Raw genomic sequence first — 21624 nt, 5'->3', positions numbered from 1 at the left:
GGAGGGGACACTGTCGGCGCTAATCCTTTTAGCTCGTTGCTGCTAATGCAGCGTCTCGCCGCGCCCGTTCAGCGCCGCAGTGCTTCGTGTGAAGAGAGATACTTGTTGACAAGCGTCCCTTGCTGTGGCGAGGACGGGGGACGGCGGGGCAGGGACTGAGCTGTGAAGCTGGGAGGGTGGATGAACACCAACCTTGCCAGCTCTGCGGCGCCAGAGGGATCCTGTTAGAACTATTTTTCTCTCTGTAACAAACCACAAAAAGACTCAGCCATCCTCTAAACGTTCCCATTAACCTCTGGCCGCCCGCGGTCAGCCGTCATCACCTCGGCTGGCACGCTCGCCCGGTGCCGCGCCCCAGCTGATGCCACCGCCGAAGGGGCTGCTAAGTTTGGGCACGCTGCCCATCGTGGAGCGCCCGCAGGGGCTCGCTGGCTCGGCCGCCACCGCCGCAGCACCCTCGCTCTTTAGTTCTTGGCGCCGCGGCTCATTGTTTTAATTATCTGTCGAGCGTCGCGTCAACACCAGCACCCAAGGCCTGCTCGGGCTGCGTTTGACGCGGCGTGTTAGCAGGCCTGAGCAGACAGCAAGTGACAGCGCTGCTAATCCAGCCTCCTGGCCACCGGACGGAGAAGGTGGTTGGCGGCCGTACGCCTCCGTCCCCTGGGCCTCCCGTGTCCTCGCGCTCCCGCCCTCCCCTCATGCCAACCGCCGACCTTTGGCGGTCTGTCGTGGAGGGTCGGCGTCTTCGCCCGTTTGTGTCCAGACTTGTCCACCGGATTCTTCTCTGCTGGGATGGAGATTATGAACCGAGCGATGTCCAGTCCTCCAGAGACAGCTGACACCTGGAGAGACGTCAGGACGTCAGTGTCTGCTGATCCTTTAGAGAAGCTCGAACCCTCTGAACAAATCATGGCTGCATTTCCCGTAGAGCCTGGAAACGACTTGTTTGGTGTTGTCACAGGAAGCGGTGATGACCTGCGCGGCGGGGTCGGCGTGCAGCGTGAACAATAGGAGGAGGCGGAGCTTCGCCGGGGCACCACACCTTAATTAGACAGCAGAAAAATGAGCCGGACTCAGGACGGCTAAAGGATGAGCGCGCGGGGCTTCGCATGGCGGCGCCGCCTCGCCACCACACACTTAACAGCGGGCCCCACATGACGAATGCTCGGCCAGTAATAATTCAGCAGCAGGTCTGTCGGCGCTGGGAGCCAGGAGAGCGAAGAATCAGGCCCTTTATGGGAACAGATTAGTCTTGTTCCCCCCTAAGAAAAGGCCAGCGCTAACAGATTTAAAATTAGACCGGGGGCTTTTAATCTGGGCCGGGGTGCAGGTGCGGCGGCGGCCCCGACGTGGCGGCGGGATTGGGCTCAGGGGACCAGATGGGGCGACCGGGGGAAGGAGGCGGGCAAGGGGCCCACATCATAAGATAATTGCCCCCCAGGGTCAGAGGCAATGGTGGGGGAAGGAGGGGGCAGCCCATCCTCACACCCCATGAAAGCCAAACTCATCTAACACACACACACGCACACACACACACACACACACCCCTCCGGAGTGTGTGATCATAACACAGATTGGACTGGTGTGATTGGACACGGACACGCGTCACATCAGAGGCGCCGTCTGCGGCGGATCGACCCGGAAACGTCATAATGAGACGCGTCGTGATGCGGGTTAAAGCCTTGTTCTCAGCCAATCAGCGACGTCCTCTGAGGGCGTCTTCAGCCTCTGTGTGTGTGTGTGTGTGTGTGTGTGTGTGTGTGTGTGTGTGTCCACAGTTCAGGCCGTTGGCAGATGATTTATTTAAATTTTCAGGAAAATTTCACCCATTTTATTTGTTATTTGTTCAGGGCTGAAATATTAAATTAGAAAATTTCATCTTCATCAACTAAGATCAACCATCAGTCTGTGATGGAGGACAGTGTCTTCAATGGTCCCTCACTGTGTCCAGGTCTCTGAGCCTGGAGAGGAGAACATGGCGGTTTCCGACAGAAACGCCGCGTTCAGGAGAAACCCGTTAATCTCAGCCTCGCTGAGTCCAGCAGCTTCAGACCACGATGAAGTTTTTATTGAGTCCAAACAGCGTTTCAACAAAAGGCCGTCATTTTCCTCAATGATGTCAGTTTCCCATGAGGTCACTGTGTGTGTGTGTGTGTGTGTGTGTGTGTGTGTGTGTGTGTGTGTGTGTGTGCAGATTGAGCCAAGCTCGGCTTCATCTGCGTCCGTTAACTAGCTGATCCCGCTTGCCATCATCTCTCCGCCATTATCTGCAGCCCCCGCTGATATGAGCCGGCCCCTCGGCCTGCATTTTAAACAGCACACACACGCACACACACGCACACACACGCACACACACACACACACAGGAAGCAGCAGCGCGGCCTCCTGACAGGCAGGGCCACTGCAAACGCTGAAAAATAATTGGCCCCTACATTCTAATTCATCTGTAAAAGGGAGGCCTTGATTAAATTAGTCCTAATAGACGTTATTTTGTACATGACTGCCTCGCCGCTGCCCGCGACCGCGTCCCCCAGCTCGCCTAACAAGCCCTCCAATTTACTATTGACATTAAGCCGGCTGACACGAGCCAATCACCGGGCCATTCATCGTTTGTCATGGCGCTGAGGTTATGCTAATGCGAGCTAAAAGCACAAACTAAATGCACATTCTTTATGCCTGAGTCATCAGATTAACCTCGCCGTCCTCGGCCCCCTCCCCTCCCTGATTTTAATAATGAAGAAATAAATAACGCTCTCTACGTGCGTGACTCCGTCCGTCCTCTCCCGCTCGCCGGCCTCGCTTGGCTCCTGCCCACCGTGAGCCAGCGGGGGCCGGCTCCCGGAGCAGAAATGAATCCGAGCGCCCCCTCGCCCTCCTCGCTCTCCTCGCCCTCCTCGCCCGCACCCTTTGGCTAATTGGCCCAGTCGGCAAATTGCTCATACAATAAAGAAAAGGCAGGAGGGGGAGGAAGAACTGGAGGCCGCGGTCCTCCTCGTGTTTGTGGTAATGTGTTTGGATGGAATGGGTTCACGGCGAGCGGCGGCCGGCTGGTAAACATTTAAACCTCCAGCCGCGAGGAGACGCTTGGCTTCAGGATCCCGTTCATTCACTCGCCGTGTTTACAGCATCCAAACGAGCTGAGGAGGAAGCGGCGGCGTCCGTTAATGCGTTTAATGCTGCAGAAGGAGGAGGAGAAGGACGAGGCGTCACCGACAGAGGAGGACGTTTCTCTAAAGGAGAGGAGGGATTTTAAGAAGAGCTCATCGATGATGTTTACAAAAACGCCGTTTATCAGACGGGTTCAGGGGTGGAGCGATGAAGTCCTGCTCGTCTTCATCACAGGAGGACAGATGTGTGACTCCAGCACGAATAAAACCGACACTTAATGTGGATCCTTGAACGCTGCGTCGGGCTTTTAATCAGTTCGACGCCTTTGTGGCGCCGTAAAACCTCTCGTCTGTGTTTTAAATCCAGATCCTGATTCATCAGTTCCTCTCCGCTCTGGTTTCTGCATTAACCCCCCCACCCCCCCCCACCCCACCCCCACCCAATCCAGCTAATCTGGCAGGAAATGTCAGTGCTCGTCAGGGTCTGCTGCTGCTACCTCCTTCACATCAGCTTCCTCCTGGTCATGCACCTGCTGACCGTCACCGTCAGGCCGCACGTGAAGGTGGAGGACAGAGAGAGAAGGACGCAGCAAAGGTCGGAGGTCACGTGGCCGTCACTGCATGTGCAGACTGTCACCAAAGAAGAAGACTGTGGTTGTTCTTCTGTGCTGGAGGTCAGATCTGACGGTGGAGGCTCTCGTCTCGTCAAGCTGAGGCCTGATTTCCTGAGTTGGTGTCAGATTTTAGGTTTTCTCGTCCCGCCCCGATCATGACAACATAATGTGGACTCCGTCTGGTCCTGGGGGACTCTGGAGGACCCCCGGGACCCCCGGCCCGACATGCAGACAGTTAATTATCAGTTCAATTATGTGAATGTGACCTCGTATCTCTGCTTCCTAATTGATCATCAAGTTGCTTTAAAGATCTTAGACGAGCGTCCTGATGTGTCCTCCGTCCCTGCCTCTGTCTGTCCTTCTGTCTTTGTATGGAGGTTTCCTCTCCTCGTCCTCCTCCTTCTCTCAGACCTCCCCCTTTTCTCCTCTTTTTCTGTGTCTGTATGGCATCGCTGGAGCATTTCGTCTCAGCCCAGAGATCAGCTCCTCGTCGCTTTGGCCCATTTCTCTCCACCTTCTCTCCTCATTTGCATCGTCTCTTTTTTTTTTTTTTTTTTTTATCTCTGTCCGATTTAACCCCTCCACCTCCGTCCACTCCAGTCTCAAGGCTGATTTCAGTCCAGCTCTGCCCCCCCCCCCGCCTCACCCAGACCTTTCTCACCCCACCACCCTCCCTTTAATTATCTGTGCCTATCCAAGGGCAGCTAACGACCTGCTCGGAAAGGCTAATTGATTTCAGCCTCTTCTGCTCGTCTTTCCTTTTGTCTCTCGTCTCCTGCTGTAGGACTGAGTCAAACGCCGGCTGTCAGGTCTCCTGGATGAATTTCAGAGCTGCGTTTTGCTGCTCACCTTGTTGAAAACCGTCCAGGTGACGGCGTGACGGCGATTCATCTTCAGTGCACATTAGGTCGGGCAGTTAGCTGCTGCTCTTATCCACGCTCTGTCTGTCCGTCTATTAATCTATTAATTAGAGGGCTAATTAGGCCAGAAGAGAAGCCACTGACACCATGTCACTCTTAACCCCGTTTCCTACCGCTCATTACCTCTCTCACACACACACACACACACACACACACACACACACACACACTGTAATTAATGACGGGCTTTAGCGGCGGCGTGTTGGCTCATACATCTCAGCCCGCTGAGCTGAGCTCCGCCGAGAAGATTCTCCTTCTGCTTCCACTTTTCTTCTTTCGCTGTTTTTACGCTCCAGCGTCACAGTTTGTCATTTTATTCTGAAAGGACGACGTTTCCTGTCGTCTCAGCTGACAAACACTTTGAAAGAAACAGAAGTTTGTGTTTTTCAGGCAACGTTTCTGCTTCATTTCTGACCGGAAATTCAGATTTTCAGCGATTTGGTTGAATTCAGCCGTGAACGATTTTCACTGAACGAAACCAAAAAATCGACCCGACGAGTAAAAACCAAAATAAAATCACATCAGACAAACAAACTTCCCTGGATGTGTGTGTGTGTGTGTGTGTGTGTGTGTGTGTGTGTGTGTGTGTGTGTGTGTGTGTCGGACAGATGACCCCCCCCTCCCCACACACACACACGGCGAGCAGCTGGCGGTCCGTCGGTTCAGGCCAAACACCCTCTGGCTTTGACGGACAGGAAACTCTGTGTGTGTGTGTGTGTGTGTGTGTGTGTGTGTGTGTGTGTGTGTGTGTGTAAACACGAGCAGACAAAGCAGCCGCTCAGGGGGAACGTGGACACACACACACACACACACACACACACACACACACACACAATGCGGGGTGTCCTGAGCTCAAACAACAGGCAGGAAATCAGCGCAGCTCCACGACGACCCCGAACACAATCACACGCCGCCCCACCGCTTCCAACGGCGACCACGACCCGGCGCCACAACATGGCCGCTGATGGAGCTGTCAATCAACAGCTGACCTCGGACAGAAAGATGGTCGATGGTCGTGGACGTTCGAGGGTTCAGCCTTGAAAGTTTGTTTGTTTCCAGAGTGGAAAAAGTGCTTGAGTTTGACGATGCTCCTTTAACAGTGTGGTGCCTTGAAAGTCCTTGAAAGTGCTTGAATTTGGCTCTTGAAAAGCCGAGCTTCGCTGTGACAAACATTTTCAAAAGCTCAGCTTTATTCTGGATGTCAGCGCTGTCCGACTTCCTGTCTGCGACTCTCAGCTGCAAGCTGATTGGTTCCTGCTGATGATGTCAATCTTTAAAGACGCCTCATAGAAAAACACTCTGAAAAAGGGCTGCTGTGTGTGTGTGTGTGTGTGTGTGTGTGTGTGTGTGTGTTCTCCTCATCTTCATCACAGTTAAATGTTCTTTAAATTCTCCGTCTGTGGTTCGATGTCGTGTCGAGGTTTCTCACTTTGTGCTAAAAAAACAGAGAAAACAGAATAAAATGAGGAAGATGAGATGAACTCTGTGTGTGTGTGTGTGTGTGTGTGTGTGTGTCTGTGTGTCTGTGTGTGTGAGAGAGAAAGGAAACAGTAGAAACAGAATCAGTGGACGTCTGAAAGGAGAGTGTGTTTGTTTCCTCTGGCTGGTGTAATTTTATCATTTCATTTAACCGACTGATACACACACACACACACACACACACACACACACACTCACATACACACTCACATACACACACGCACACACACATCCATCCAAACCCCTCTGGGCTCCTGCTGACATCTTTGTGTGTGTGTGTGTGTGTGTGTGTGTGTGTGTGTGTGTGTGTGTTTCCCTGTCACAAACCATCTCACCGGGACTCATGTTTAATTATCTACCCAGCATGCCTTGGTGCTGGAGCGCAGCGCTTCGTCTAATGGGATGTGAAAAGGGACACACACACACACACACACACACACACACACACACACACACACACACACAGATTAACACACAAAATATGAGTGTGTGCGTCCAGTCGACACATGTTAACACGTACTGTCGCACACACACAAACAGACACACACACACTCTCTGTGTGGTTAATTAGTGCAATTAGCCTCTCCACTGTCCAGAGATGTGTGTTTTCAGGACTCGTTAGCTCGCGATGATGTTTACCGCGACACACACACGCAGCACACACACAATAAAACCAAAGAGCCAAGAAGACTCGTCGTGTCGGGGACGCTCATCACAAGCTGTCCACTCAAACACTACGTGGCCAAAAGTATGTGGACGCCCAGATGCTCCATTGGCTCAGAGGTGAACATGTGATCGTGACACCATGTTCGTTAATGCTGAGGTGGGACACTGATGTCGGCTCAGGCCAGACGGGGACGTTCTTAAAGTTCTTCTCAAGGCGCCAGAACAGGAAGTGCAGAGCAAAACGCGCCAGAGCCAGAGCGCCGGCCCGTCCACATACTTTTGGCCACGTGGTGTTCATACAACCATCAGACCGACAGAAGGAGCCTCTTCAGACGTGTTGACCAAAGCAGACAGAACACGGCTGGGTTCTTCAGACACTGAGCTAAATGTAGAGCACGCACACACACGCACACACACACGCACACACACTGCGAGGCCCTTAGCAACTCCAGCGGCGGGGGAAGGCATGCGTTTCCTGGGTCCAGTGGCCTCACATTTCCTCTCCGTCCTCTGGAGGACAGAAGGCCAGAGCCCCGCTGAGAGCACACACACACACACACACACACACACACACACACCCGGCGACACCTCCAGGCTTTGTCCGGGGGCTGTCGGCCGTAGTCTTGTGCCATCCTCCCTACTCTCCCTCTGGGCCGGGGCAGGAAGGAAAAGCCCCCGGGACATTCCGTGATGCTAGCTGCTGCCGCCCCACCCACCACACCCCTGACAACACACACACACACACACACACACACACACACACACACACACACACACACACACTCTCTGGTCTCCAGGAAGAGACTTAATGAGATTCTGCCAGGTTCAGTTCAGACTCACTTTTTCATCCTCCTTTCCCACAGTTACATCTCCCATCATGCACCTCACTGTCCCGACTGTCCTCGCTGCCGTCCGTCCGTCCGTCCGTCCGTCTGTCTGTCCGTCACCTGGGGACAGCCTGAGCAGAACCTTTATTTTCTTCTTTTCCACCGTTTCAGATTCAGAAAGTGGAAACAGGAAGAGCAATATTTCCAAAACTACTCAAATAAAAGAATAAAACTTTGATGAGACAGAGAGAAACATGTACAAACATGCTGCTTGGACACATTTGAGGAAGTACTTCAGTACCCAGCAGTACTCCAGAGTACTTCACAGGATACTGCAGCAGGTTTTCTCTCCTCTGAGTCTTTTCTCGGCGGAGGTGTCGGCTGTGCCCCCTTCTCCATTTCCTGCCACCTCACCCCCTGGAGGAGGGGCTGTTATTTTGTTAAGGAGGGGGAGGAGGGGGGACAGCTCAATATCTGTCCTCCCCCGTCCCTCTCCTGAGGCCGGGCTAATCCCGGCGGGCTGAATGAGCCTGTGTTTACATGGAGGGATTTGAGCAGATTAGAGCTGTGGATTAGACAGATCAGCAGTTAATGACACTCGATTGGTGAACAATGTGTCCACGTCCCCTCGTCTTTCACCCCGTCCGTCCCGCCCTCGCTCGCTCGCTCGCTGTGTCTTACTTTACGCTCCGAGCATCGTGGCGGACAGAAACGTGCGACGCCATCTTTGTTTTGGTGGTCAGCAGCAGGCCCCTTCAGGCCTCCTGTGGAGTTCACAGTGAGGCTGCGGGTTTGAATCCCGTCTGAGCTCCATGTGATGGATTCACCACAGCTTTATTTTGGAGGGAAATGACTGGTCTCAGACGCGTCCTGAGTGTCTCCGTCCTGTGTTTTGTCCATCAGGGAGGAGCGGGAGCGCTGGATCCGGGCGAAGTACGAGCAGCGTCTGTTCCTGGCGTCGCTGCCCTGCGCCGACCTGTCGCTGGGCCAGCAGCTGCTGAGGGCCACGGCCGAGGAAGACCTGCGCTCCGTGGTGCTGCTGCTCGCCCACGGAGGCCGCCAGCAGGTCAACGAGACCTGCGGCGAAGGAGACGGACGCAACGCACTGCACCTGGCCTCCCGCAAGGGCAACGTGGTCATCACGCAGCTCCTCATCTGGGTAAGAACCAGCCAATCGCACGTGACTCTGATCATCAATGATCAATAATTCAGCATTGCTCGTCACTAAGATCACTGATCATCCTCTCTCTCTCTCTCTCTCTCTCTCTCTCTCTCTCTCTCAGTATGGCGTGGATCTGATGGCGAGGGACGCCCACGGAAACAGTGCGATGGCGTACGCCCGGCAGGCCAGCAGTCAGGAGTGCGTGGACACGCTGGCTCAGTACGGCTGCCCCGACGAGCGCTACCCGCTCATGGCCACGCCCAACCTGTCGCGCCGCAACACCAACCGCAACAACAGCTGCAGCAGCGCCGGCAGCGCCGCGCTCATATGACCACCGGACACTTCACCACAAACAAACAAACAGACAAACAGACAAACAAACCCGATTTGGGAGAATCCTGACCGTTTATTTTGGGAACCACTACCTGTTGTGACTCTAAGCCCCGCCCACCTCACCTGTCCACCACTCCCCCTGTCGGCTCGTTAAGACTGATTAAAACTGACCGCAGGTCAGTGGTGACGCTGAGTCCGTTTGGGAGAACCCTCAGCGTGCATGATGGGAAATGTGGTCCACAGTCGACCTTCATCTGTCGCTCATCAGAGCGTTTTGGGAAACAGTCACATGACTTATGAAAGCCAATGACGGCCAGTCTGAAGCTCAAGGGACATCATACCTCATCACACACAGCTATAGTTTAACACTACAGGACCAGCCTGAGTCAACAACAGCCAATCAGAATCCTCAGAAATCTGCTCGCCAAAACATATCGTCAGCACTCAACGAAGAAAACTGTGACGTCACGAAGGATCAATAACAGCACGTCCACACGCTCGGTGCTTTTCCAGGAAACCATCTGAACTGCACATCATCATCATCATCACCTTCATCATCATCATCAGCGGAGGCGGGGGCGGAGTCCCGCCGGCGGCGCCGTGTGTCGCCTCCTTCTGGACTCTCCTGCCTTCACACCTGTTTGTAATGTGAAAAATGTTGATGTGAGACTTTGAAGAGGTAAACTGAGGTGTGATAGATCGCATGTCCTACACGCTTCGCTTCGCCGCCTTTCATTCACGCCGCTTTTCATGGACTCTGTAAACTTTACCTGGACGTGCAGCGCTGGACCAATTGATACAGGGGGGGGGGGGGGGGGGGGGTTCAGGTGTGTAAAGTCATTCAGTGTGCAGAAGCTCTTGCCAGGCTCAGGGACCAGAGACTGTCCATCGCCATCACCCGTCGTCTTTTCCCAGTTTCTGAGTCCTGAAACCAGTTTAGGGTTTAATGTGTTTTCACTTCAGCTCAGAGCTTAAACTCACCTGTTCCAGAGACGGTTTGAAGTCCAGGTGACCACAAACGTGTTTTCAGGGCGTCGGCCTTTAAAATGTTGATTTACCAGAAGTGAAGAAGAAGAAATCCAGCGAACGTGTCCAAACATGAACGGCTGGGACTCTAACGATTGAGCATGAAATCATCTGTTGGTTATTTTTAGTGACTCTGTTCCTCATCGCCTGATCTCAGCTGTGAGTCTCTCGTCCATCCTGGTTCCATTTCAAATGTCCCTCAAGTGAATTTTGTTGTTTTTCGTGTAAAAAGTGGAACAGAAGCAGCTTAAAGCCACACGGAGAGAAAAGGGAATCCATGTGCTTCTTCTTCATGTTGTTCAGGTGTTTCTAATCTGTGAACCTGCTGTCAGATCTGACCAATCAAAGCATAGACGACATGATTAACTTTTCCTGGTCGATCAGAAAACTCATTTTTACTGTTAGCAGACAAAAAGCTTTTAGCAGCGACGAAAACACGATGGAAGAAATATACGAGGTCAAAGTTTCCTGTTTCTGTCTGACATGTTTTTCCCTCCTCTGTTATTCGTCTGTCCCGTCCAATCAGACAGTCTCCCCGATCTGCTCAGCGAATCACTAAGAAGGGCTTCTTCCTCGTCTGGTCTGGAAACCTCCTTGTTGTAAATAATCTCCGTCACTTTCTCTCTTTTCGTCGTGTAAATTAGAGAACACAGGAAGTACTTCCTGTTCGCCGGTGCGTCGGTTGCAGAGTGGAAGTGATTTATTCTGATGTGTGTTTGTGTCGGGAAAAATGTCAGCGTGGACTGAATGTCCTCCATCCAGGACAGGAAGTCAAACCTTTGTGGGGAGCCAGGTGATCAAACCAGTGGTTCCAGTCTGGAGGGTGTTGGGACGCGACAGCTGGGCGTGAAACACGTCGACTGAACGCGAACCGATCGACGCTGCTTCGCCTCGACGTGCGTGATTTTTACCTTCAACACTATGCTGAGCGTCCACAGCTCGTGTCCTCGTCTTTGCTCTTTTGACCGTCTTGTCCTCAAACCTTAAAGGCTGCTCGGAGGCTGTGGAGCAGCTCGCCGCCCGACGGTGGACTCAAGCAATATTCTTCAAACATCGGCCGCTGTCGTAACTTCGTACGTCTCTGCGATATTCCCAGGAAACACGAACTCGGCCTGTTTGTAGAAACGTGAGAAAGAGCGAAAAGAAAAAAACATGAACTCTAAACGTTCTTTTTGCCTTTTTTTTAACATGCCTGCCTTTACGTCCGTCATGTCGTCCAACCGCGTTCGTGCCACGACCCCATTTCCTCCCGCAGGCGTCTCAAAGATGGCGTCTGATCCCCCGTCAATACTAAGCGGAGGGGTTTTGACCGCGACGTGTCTTCAGAGTGTTTGATTTGATGTTTTTATATTAGACTTGTCCCACATCTGTCCCGAAGCAGGACAGCAGGACGGGGCCAAGACGTCCTTTTATTTATGACAGAAATGCACTAAACATGATTCAGTCCGTCTTAACAGCTTTTCTTAATTGGCATTAAACGGTCATTTTCTTTCCGAAGTGGCAGCTTTTCCTCTGATCTGCTTCGTGTCTGAGCGACGTGGAAATCCAAATCCGCTGATTTAAGGTCACGTGAGCAGAGAAAGCTCAGTAACGTCTGCTCTTGAGTGATTGTAGGCACAAAATAATCTGTCACAAGTTGACCGCTAATGCTAATTGTTAGCAGTGAACAAGCTAGCAGCATGTGTTTTTAGTCTGAGACAAAAGTGAGAATGAAAAGCTGGAAAATGTCTAAAGGACAGAAATATTGTTTTAAATAAACCCACAAAGTCTGTTTAAGTTCATCGGAGTAGAAAAGTTAAATTGAACTGGTTCAGAAATGATTTGTGCATCGGGATAACGCTAACCCGTACTGCAGCTAGCAGTGAACACTTTAGCATGGCAGCAAATTCAAGCTCCAGCTAGCAATCAATTAGCTGAACACAGCTAAGGAGAGAAGCAGTGCTGAGTCATCTGGTCTGTTTCATCTCGCTGTAAAAGACACTTTAAACTGTTTGTAGAAACTGCTGAGTCATCTGTCCTTGAAGCTAAACGCAGCTAGCAGCGAACCAGCTAGCATGGCAGCATTGTTTCAGCTTGCAGGCAAACTTTTAATACTTATTAGTATTTTTAACTGCTCTTACTCTCCTCTGAGAAAATTGTTTCCGGAATAGAAACATCCTGTGAAGCTACAGCCACAGCTAGCAATCAGTTAGCTCAACACAGCTAATCTGCATGGTGACGTTGTGACTGAAACGCGGACGTTAGAGACGTTTTTCTCTGAACTGATTTGTGATCTTCTCGCCTCAAATGTCCAAATCAAATCCAAAGTCTGTTTTTTTAATGTCGTCGCAGCAGAGAAAACTCGCCAGTATCTGCTTTTAATTGTATTCATAGAAACTGCTGAATCATCTGTCACTGAAGCTAACCGCAGCTAGCGCCGAACGCGTTAGCACGGTTATTGTCGACTTGCGAGCGAACTTTACGAAAGAAGCTGCCCGTCTGTCGATAAATCACGTCAGCTTTGAGAGACGGCAGGACGTCGAGGAAACCGCTAACACTTCGCTCAGCGCTCGCCGCCGCCGCCTCATCTGTACATAGACTTCCATCGACAAAGAAAAAAACAATCCGTATGGTCAACATTTGGTTCGTCTGGTGTTACCTCCTGTAGTCGTTCCCCCTGAGCCCCACCCACCAGGGCCGTCCCTACATTATTTATAAACGCACCCTGTGAGGAAGACTCCGCCCCCTCACACCTGCGTTTTTGTACATTTTTCTCACCTCCAGTCCATGTTTTATTCTAATTGTCATGATTTATCATCCAGACACATTATCGTCTTTATTGTCATTGTTCTTCTAATTATTATTATTATTATTATTATTATTATTATTATTGTTATTGACTTTTGTTTGCTGTACAGTACCGTTGTTGAAAAATTTTACTTAATACAGAGTCTTCTACTGTAATGTGTCTCTTTCAATAAAGACAAGAATAATGCTTCTTAATATAACCTCAAGCGCTCGTGGCCTTTTTTTATTTTTACGATGTTTCTTGATGGTTTTGCTTTAAATTTGGTTTGAAGTCTTTTCTTTTTTTACGGTGAAATTTGATCGTTTTGTAGGATCTCTTCTGAATGTTTTGGTGACCCTGAGGTAAGTCAGTCCCAGTACGTACCAAACTGTGTTCAGTTTTTACAGAGAAAGTAGCTTCAATGGAGTTAATGCAGGTTTTTTTATTTTTCATTTATCAGTGTGTGAAGTGTGAGTGTGAGCTGTGTTTGCTGTTGTCTGGTAATTAGATAATACCCAGATAATCCCTCCTAATCCCTGTGTTTAACAGGGTGTGTGTGTGTGTGTGTGTGTGTGTGTGTGTGTGTGTGGAGTCCAGAGGCAGCAGATGGAGCTCAGGACGTTCCTGCACAAATGGACAACAGACATCTGAGGTCAGACTTGAAGGAGCGGCGTCCTCGTTCACGTCATGAAAGCAGGAATTTATTATTTGTCAAACGTCAACTTTGAGGCCTTTTCCTGAACTTTCAAAGACAAAATAAAATCATGGTCCCGTTCCATCAGTGTCACTTTCAGAGGAATGGAAATAAAAGAAATGAGACTTTTTTAAATGGAGTTTGGAATGAGAGAATTATCTGTTGCCTCTGACTCTTTTTTGGGGCCTTTTTTCATCTGTTTTCTGTAGAGATGCAGCAGACGTGTCCACCCAGAGTCGGGCTGCTGATGGACGCTGTGATTCTGCTCTTTTTGTTCTTTTAGATACAGAACTGTGAATGTCCTCTTTGTCACTTTGTCCATCACACAGCAGAGGTAACCACCACAGAAGAAGACACTCACTTTCCTGCAGCGGCAGTGTGGCTCCGTCAGGATTAATCAGCACATGGGGGGGGGGCACAAGCTGCAGCGAAGAGCCGAGGCCGAGGCCGATCCCCCCGGGTCTCATTTATCAGCCGACCACGACGGCCCGCGTTGATTACAATTTGCAAAAAAATTCATTAGAGTCGCACACAGGCCCGTCTCTGGTCACGCTGCACGCTCAAGGCCCAATCTGGATTTTTGTCACTCAAATCTGATTTTTATTGGCCGAAAAAAATCGCTTTAATGTTCAGCTCTGATTCCAGTAAATCTAGTGCTCTCTGATTGAGGACTGTCAGCGGACTGTCCTTTGCCTCCTCGTCCTTCCTGCCAGCGTCCATGCAGAAATTACAGCATTGAAAAAGGAATTATTCAGAATTCAAAATAATCAGAATAACTCAATTCTGTTTGTTCTGTTTAGTCAGATGATGGATTCACAAGAGACACGTTTTTAAGAAAAGACTGAGGTCGAGATGTCTGATCTTCAGTGCCTGGTATGTGCAAACGAGTCCTACGTTTCCCACAATGCAACTGGACAGTTCCTTTCAACAGAGCCTCCCTGCCTGATAACAGCTGTCATTCAGACTCCACACATCCAGTCAGCAACGCTGACTTTCTGTTCGAAATAAAAGAAAACCTGAGATAACCCTGATGACATCACAGTGATGTCATCAGGGTTATTTTGTTTTACATTAAACAGCTTTTTACAGATGGACTGATCATAACCAGTAACCTGATTTTAATCTGTAAAATGCTCCTTTAATCTTCTGTCAAATCTCTCTCTTTTTTTTTTTTTAAGGGAAAATCAGATTTTCTGCTATATTTTAATTAATTAATTTATTTTTTTTTAAAGAAATCATCTTGTTTCTGTCAGATGTGTTAAAATATTTGGGCTCATAATTATTTTCACTGTCCATCGTTTTTCTAATTAAATTAAATAATCGTTTAATTCAAACAAGTTCAGAAAATAGTAGAAAATACTTGTTTAATACTTGTTTAAAAGGCCAAAGCTGCTTCCTTTAAAATTTAACCAAACAGAGAAAAACAGTAAATTTGGTTTTTATTATTAAAAATGTTTCTCATTAATTTTCTGCCAGTCGACTCAAATTAACTGAATATTTTCGTTTTGCTTTGCTAATGATTCTACGCAGTTTCTGGAACAATCTGCTGCTGCGGCAACAGAACGTGTCTGCGTGCGTGCGTCATCACGTCCCCTGCGTCACAGCGTTCCCTCAGCAGACAAGCAAAGGTTAGCTTGAGTGTTTTCGTGTTTGTCGAAACTGAAGCGAAGTTGGTGAACTTTCAAACCTTAAAGCGCCTTAAATGTTGAACTGTGAGGCAGAACGCGCGCCATTCACGTGAGTTTAATCAGAGAAAACCTGAATTTGGTTTGTGACAGAAGAAAATTGGCACACGTCGTCGTTAGCTGACGGGTTAATTGAACTTCCGGTGGTTTGATTTGCGCGGTACATTTCTTAACATTCTAAAATATGAATAATGTTGTTGAAGGATGTATTTGAATTATTGAACGTTTCTGAATTCTGAGGGTTTCGTTAATTCGTGTCTCCTCAGGTAAACCTTCCTCCTTCCTCACACCTGCAGTTTGATGACTGCCAAGCCGACGTCACGACCGGACAGCAGGTAAATTTCCGCTTCTGTTTTTAATTTTCCTTCACGGTGAAATAATTAATATAATGAAATATTTCCACACAAGCGGATAATAATTCTCTCGTTAATGTTGTTCATTAGTTCTGGTTCGAGCTGTGTGCACCTGCGCGCCGGAAGCTCCAGGTAAGAGTTCAGCTTTGGTTTTCATGTGAAGGTGTGTGGTGGTTCTGTGGGTCAGCAGGTGCTGCGTTTAGCTTCCAGTCAAATTAGCAAAATAGGCCGTTTATGATTAGAAAAAGCTGTAAAATACAAAATGTAAAAAGCGTATTTTGGAGTTTAAAAACAAATTATTTTAAACAAAATTCATCAATTAAATTAATTAAAATTCCGACCAGAAACCTCAAATCACCGCAGTTAATTTCTAATAATAAAAACCCAGCTGTCAAAATCTGACCCTTTTTTTTCAAAGTAGTTTTGGGCTTAAACTTTATTGACAAACACACGACAGGACAACAACTGTCTGTCAGGACACGTCGGGCGCGCGCCCGGCCTGTCACTCATCAGGCAGCCGCGTGAGCGCGCATTTAGCTGCGACACCTGTCAGGACAACAGACTGAATATCAGTGACCTTTGACCTTCAGGCTGTGATCGTCACCACAGAAAAACAAGACAATAAATATTTAAATAAAGATGCTCTGATTTCATCTCATTTCCGTTTTTTTTTTCCATTTTTCATAAAAGTTAATCCAGATTAATTATTTCTGTCAAATAACTTTAAAGCTTTAAAAATGTGTAGCTCTGCTTTCTGAACATTTCCAACCTCTTTCCTTCTTTTCTCTGATCACATTTAAAGATTTGTGGCCTTGAAATCATCAGGCCTTCAAAACAAAATCAAAGAAATCTGAACTCTTATTTTTTAAATCAGCAGCTGCACAATTATCGACCTGTGCTCAAACTGTCACACTCATATCAGCAAAATTTAAGTGTTTCTATATTTGAATTCAACAAAATGAGAATTTTCTAAAGACAGAAATATTTCAGTGATTAAATGTAAAACTAATAAAGTAAAAGTCTTAAATGATGAATGGAGACAGAGCAGCTGAACATCCGGTCACGTTTCTTTTAATTCACACTTGTATATCTGAAGGGAATGTTAGTTACTTTTTGCACAATTTTCTATAAATAAATTAGCAGCGTCATTTTGTCCAAAAGAAGAAAACTCAGATGAAATGAAGCAGTAACAGTTCGATCCAAAGAGCAAAGAGAGGAAGAGCTTTTGGAGTCTTAGTAGCACAGACACGAGGGTCGTGAAACCCCAAATGTTCGCAAATCAAGAGCAAGAGTTAAAATAACGCGCCGTCCGTCGGCGGGAAACGGACACTGATGTCCTCAGCTTGGTCCCGTGTGTGTATTTACATGTGGGGAGGAGCTGCTCGTGTCACTTTGTCTCTTCATCCTCCTCCTCCTCCTCAGCGGCGCGTCACCGCTCCGCGTCTTCACGCGCAGTTTTTGGTGTCGCTCCAGAAAGATCAGACTTGTTCTGCGGTTCCTCCTGCGGAGAAACGTCCAGCTGAACGAGTCACTGAGTCTCGTGTTGAGGCTTGAAATGTGTGTTTTTAATTTCCTGTAGAGAAGAAGAAAATGATGACATCATCTGACCAAACACACCGGGTTCATTTCAGCGGGCCTCGAAATCCAAACGTCAGGTTCAGTGATTTTAACCGAACTCCGTCTGAGCTCAGTGTCCTCAGGGGGACAGAGTCTCAGGGGGACAGTGTCTCAGGGGGACAGAGTCTCAGGGGGACACTGTCCGACTCACACTGAGACTAAAACATTTGTGACTTTTCAAAAACGTCCATCTTAACAAGCAACTCACAGAATTTGTTTTTCCACTTTGATCCAAATTAAAACGAACATAAATAAAATTAAAGGAATTCTGCAGCTTTTTTTCTTTCTTTTAAAATACATTTTAGACTCGATTTTTTTTTCCACTGGACAAGAAAACTGAAAGAATTATTGTTCTGATAAATCGATGAGAAGCAAACGTCCGGAGGCCTCGTGACTCGTCCTCAGTTTCCCTCTTTGATTCAAGCTTTTCTCTGGAGCTGAAGCTGGAAACGATCATCTTCATCACGTCCGATCGTCGAGTTTCATCCGATGACTGGATTTGTGTCAAAGCGAAGGTGAATAAATGAAACAGGAAGTGAGAAGCAGACGAAGTGACAGAGTGACGCGGCGGAGGTTTGAAGCAGGAAGTTCACCTTCAGCTCGATGTTTGTGGGAATGAAAGAAACCGAGAGAAGAACTGAGCTGTGAGACAGAACGGAACATCAACACGGACCTCAGCCTCTCAGTCTGGACCCTGTTCTTCTTCTACGGTCTGGCCTGCTCCATCTGCTGGTGCTGACTCCTTATTGCGAAGCGGCTCACGTGCACCGGGATGGGAACGACTATTTTGGGGTTCCGGGACGGCTCCCCGGACTTGTTGTTGACGTTTCCGGCTTTGACCCGTTTCCACTTGGCGCGTCGGTTCTGGAACCAGATCTTCACCTGCACCTCGCTCAGCTTCAGCGCATGCGCGATCTGGGAGCGCTCGGTTAACGACAGGTACTTCTTGCAGTGGAACTCCTTCTCCAGCTCCAGCAGCTGCTCGCTGGTGAACGCAGTCCGCCGCCGCCGGTTCTTTCCGCCGCCGCTCCCCCCGCCGCCGCCCGCCCCGGAGCCGCCGGAGCCGGAGCCGTGCATGTGCGGCCCGTCGTCCAGACCTCCTCCGCCGCCGTCCCCGTCCTCCTTGTGACACATGGAGGTGAGGTTGTCGTCGGAGCTGTAGTCCAGGTCACTGTCCATGGAGAAGCTCTCGTCTTTCCGTCCGCACTCGTCCTCCTTGGAGTCTTCTTTACTGTGTGCTCTGACTGAGGAAGAGGAGAGGCACGTTAACATCATCATCATCACAAAAACTTCAATAGAGCAGAAAACAGAAAGCACAGAAAATTCACGCGTTCCTAAAATCTGTTGAATGTTTTTAAACGAATGATTTTCAACATTTTGATGCTTTTTTTTCTATAAAGAATCCAAAAGATTTGAGGCTGCGTCAGAAATGAGCTTCATCGTCTCCGAGTGTCTGTCAGGAATATCCGCTGTGTCTGATTCTGTAAAAATTAAAGAGAGCTGACTGAAACTGTCCTAAACGTCTCATTAAAATCAGATTTCTGACTCAAAGGCGGAGAGAAAACATCCTGTGAAACACTGAAACTGCAGTTAATTATCATTTAAATGTTGACGTTAAATATCTGCTGATTGAAAAATGTTTCATTTTGGCAAAGCTGACTGACGTCTGCAGCGTGAACTCAGGGGGTGAGGAGGGTGGTGGTTGGGGGCGGGGGTCGCCGTCCTGTCCCGTGTCAATATCCATCATCAGATCAGTGTTGGGATCAGACCGCGGAAAGCACGCGCTCTGCGGGGAGTTTCATTTTTCACGCGTAATTACGCACGAAGCGTCTCCGTTTGCGCTGCTCAGACTGTGTTTGTCCGCGTGTGAAACGGAGCTGCTGCGGACTGAAAAACGTCAGATTCAATCACAAAAAGACAGAATGAAGAGGAAACAAGCGTGTCTGTTTTCCATCAGGAGCCAATAAAACCTCAACAGCGGCATCGTGTCATCCGGTGATTTACTGCGCGCAGGTCACCAAACTGTCAGCAGTCTGTTTCACCAATAAACCAAACATATTAAATTCATCCAGATTCTTCATTCTTCAAGAATCTGAGACAACGAGCAACGTTTTCATGACTTGATCTGATGAAACGTTGATTTACAGAACACTGGATCGATTCGCTGAGGCCTAAAAAAAAAAAAAAAAGGTTTCAAGAGTGATTGATGAGCATCGCTTATTAAATCTAAATCTGTGCTCGAGTTCAGACTCCTGACAGCTCGAACACACCAACAATCAGCAGCTGATTTTAATGTGGAGCAGCAGCAGTGTTTTCATCTCTGCGTGCAAAAGTGGAGAAATTAAAACTTATTTTGGAATAATTTGAACATTTTTGTGACGCGAATAAAATGATAAAATCTGCAAAGTATTTAGATTTCAAATCCAAATTTCCTTTAATAATCAAACAGAAGCTGCCGATAAGATTCAGGTTTTTCTGTAGATTTCAGATTTTTACATTCAGATTTTAACTCCGTTTCTTCTTTATTTTGTTTCTTCCAATTAAACTTATTGTTTTCACGCTTCGGCCAAAATGTGAAATAATTTTTTAAAAAAGTGCTGAAGTGTAGAAATTTTCCTCAGATGTAAAAGAAGCAGCAGCGGAAACAAACATCAAATCTTTGGTAAATTTTCTGACCGTGAAGTGGCTCCGAGGATCCGAGCCGCTCTGACCGCGGACTCTGAGCCCTGTTCGGGTGAAACAGGGCGCCTAACCCGCCTACCTGTGGATGTCTGCCCCGGCGTGTCCGTGTCGTGGAAAGCCTGCAGCGCCGCGGACTCTTTCCCCTGCAGGAAGCTCTTTCCGTCCTCCGCGTCCAGCCGCAGCTCCTGAGTTTTGTCGAAGACCGCGTGCAGCGCCTGCGAGCCGAACTTCCTGGCCGCCTCCTGGTGCTGCTGGGACGGGGAGAAGCCGCCGGGCAGCGACGCCATGAGCGTGGAGGTGAGCGCCATGCCCTGCGTCAGGCCCTGCGCCAGGCTGGAGCAGAAGCCGCTCTGCAGGCTGGGGATCTGCGGGTGCGGATGGTGGCCGGCGGGGAGAGCCTGCTGCAGGGCCGGGGGCGGCGGGGGCGGCGGCTGGAGCACCACCGACCGGTACGGCATGAACATCGGGTAGCCAGTGTAGACGAAGTGTCCCGGGCTTGGCTGCGGGGGGCCCCCGATCAGAGAGTCAATGCTGAAGGCGGTGGTGCTTCCGAGTGGCCGCTGCATCACCATGAAGGACGGACTGAACGCTGCGCTCATATGAACGACCGCTGCAGCTCGGAGGAGCCCGGAGAAGAAGCGCTGTGGGCGGCCGCGGAGGGACGGCAGACCCCCGGTGGAGCCGCGGCTGTCACCTCTCTGAGAGAACCGGAGTTTAGAGGAGAGATAATCCGATTAAACAAAACCATTCCATCCGTGCTGCAGAGGAAAGAAAGTCACGAAGAAGAGAGAAACTCAGCACGTCTTCTTCGTGCTTTTAGTTTTCCCACCAAAAACTGACCCATAAACGCCACAGAGCTCCGCTTCGCGTCGTTCCGCGCCGCCGCTGACGCACCGTGCGCGCTTTGGAGAGCGGAGCGTCCCGCGAAGCTCCACGTCAAGTCGACCGGACAGCGATGTCACAGCGCCGGATCCCCGTCCTTCCCTCACCCGCTGAGGCAGAGTGTGTGTGTGTCAGGTGTGTGTGTTTCCTGCCGCTCCGCGCGCGTCCAGAGATGTTTTGGATTTAAATTGCGCTCCCCTCTGTTTAATTGCGCTGCCTGCTCTCCGCGAGCTCCGCCCCCTCGCCGCGCTCTGGCCTCTGATTGGCCGGCTGGCATGATGTGACAGCTCGCCTTTGGTCTCCTGGATGAATGCCAATTACACAAATTAGGACCACGGGCCATTTAAGAACGTGGAAACACATCATCGTAAATAATAAGCTGAATATATTCAGTAAATAATCGCCCTGTGAACCCTTCAGCTCCCGTGTGTGTGTGTGTGTGTGTGTGTGTGTGTGTGTGTGTGTGTGTGTTCCAACACGACCAAACAAAGACAAACTTGTGTGTGAAATGAGAGATTCTTCAAACTTTTTATCTCAAAGTGATTCAGTAGATTTTTATTCTGGAAAAAATCCCCAAACAAGACAAACAACTCTTCATCATCTTCATCTTCATGTTCATCATCATCATCATCATCGTCACTGCGGCTCACACTCTGTTGTGTTCCTTTTTATTCACGTCATTCTAATTCAGTCGCTGCCTCACACACTTCAGACCTTCAGATCTGCGTCGTGTCTTCATCACATCGAAGCTGCTGCAATCTTCCTCGTCTGTCTCTCATGTCTCAGTGCGGCCTGGCGGTGATGTCACAG

The 21624-nt window shown here is 49.2% G+C and overlaps 2 protein-coding genes across 10 annotated transcripts in view; one reads left to right on the top strand and one right to left on the bottom strand.

Moving 5' to 3' along the window:
* The window catches only part of agap1 (ArfGAP with GTPase domain, ankyrin repeat and PH domain 1), a 117432-nt gene extending 104311 nt beyond the window's left edge, over nucleotides 1–13121 (top strand). For all 9 annotated transcript variants that reach the window (XM_076723280.1, XM_076723278.1, XM_076723279.1 and 6 more), the window contains 2 exons: nucleotides 8517–8772; nucleotides 8897–13121. In XM_076723280.1, the coding sequence (XP_076579395.1) occupies nucleotides 8517–8772; nucleotides 8897–9106 (466 nt within the window). In that variant the 3' untranslated portion in view covers nucleotides 9107–13121. The remainder of the gene's footprint in view (nucleotides 1–8516; nucleotides 8773–8896) is intronic.
* A 3614-nt stretch (nucleotides 13122–16735) lies between these two features.
* On the bottom strand, nucleotides 16736–20531 carry gbx2 (gastrulation brain homeobox 2). The gene is made up of 2 exons (XM_076723364.1): nucleotides 20012–20531; nucleotides 16736–18494 (listed from the first exon to the last, which is right to left on the bottom strand). Exons 1-2 carry the CDS (start codon nucleotides 20529–20531, stop codon nucleotides 17956–17958), a joined length of 1059 nt encoding a protein of 352 aa, XP_076579479.1. The 3' UTR covers nucleotides 16736–17955.
* Between the last annotated feature and the right edge of the window lie 1093 nt (nucleotides 20532–21624).

Source organism: Chaetodon auriga, chromosome 23 (assembly GCF_051107435.1).
Source record: "Chaetodon auriga isolate fChaAug3 chromosome 23, fChaAug3.hap1, whole genome shotgun sequence".
In the NCBI taxonomy this organism is placed as follows: Eukaryota; Metazoa; Chordata; class Actinopteri; order Chaetodontiformes; family Chaetodontidae; genus Chaetodon; species Chaetodon auriga.
This window is presented reverse-complemented; position numbering and strand designations above follow the sequence as displayed.

Excerpts from the sequence above, each read along its gene's own strand:
- gbx2 (XM_076723364.1), bottom strand. The coding sequence starts at position 20,531 with ATGAGCGCAGCGTTCAGTCCGTCCTTCATGGTGATGCAGCGGCCACTC. Across the intron at positions 18,495-20,011 it reads GCCGGGGCAGACATCCACAG|TCAGAGCACACAGTAAAGAA; the intron begins GTAGGCGGGTTA and ends CCTCTTCCTCAG.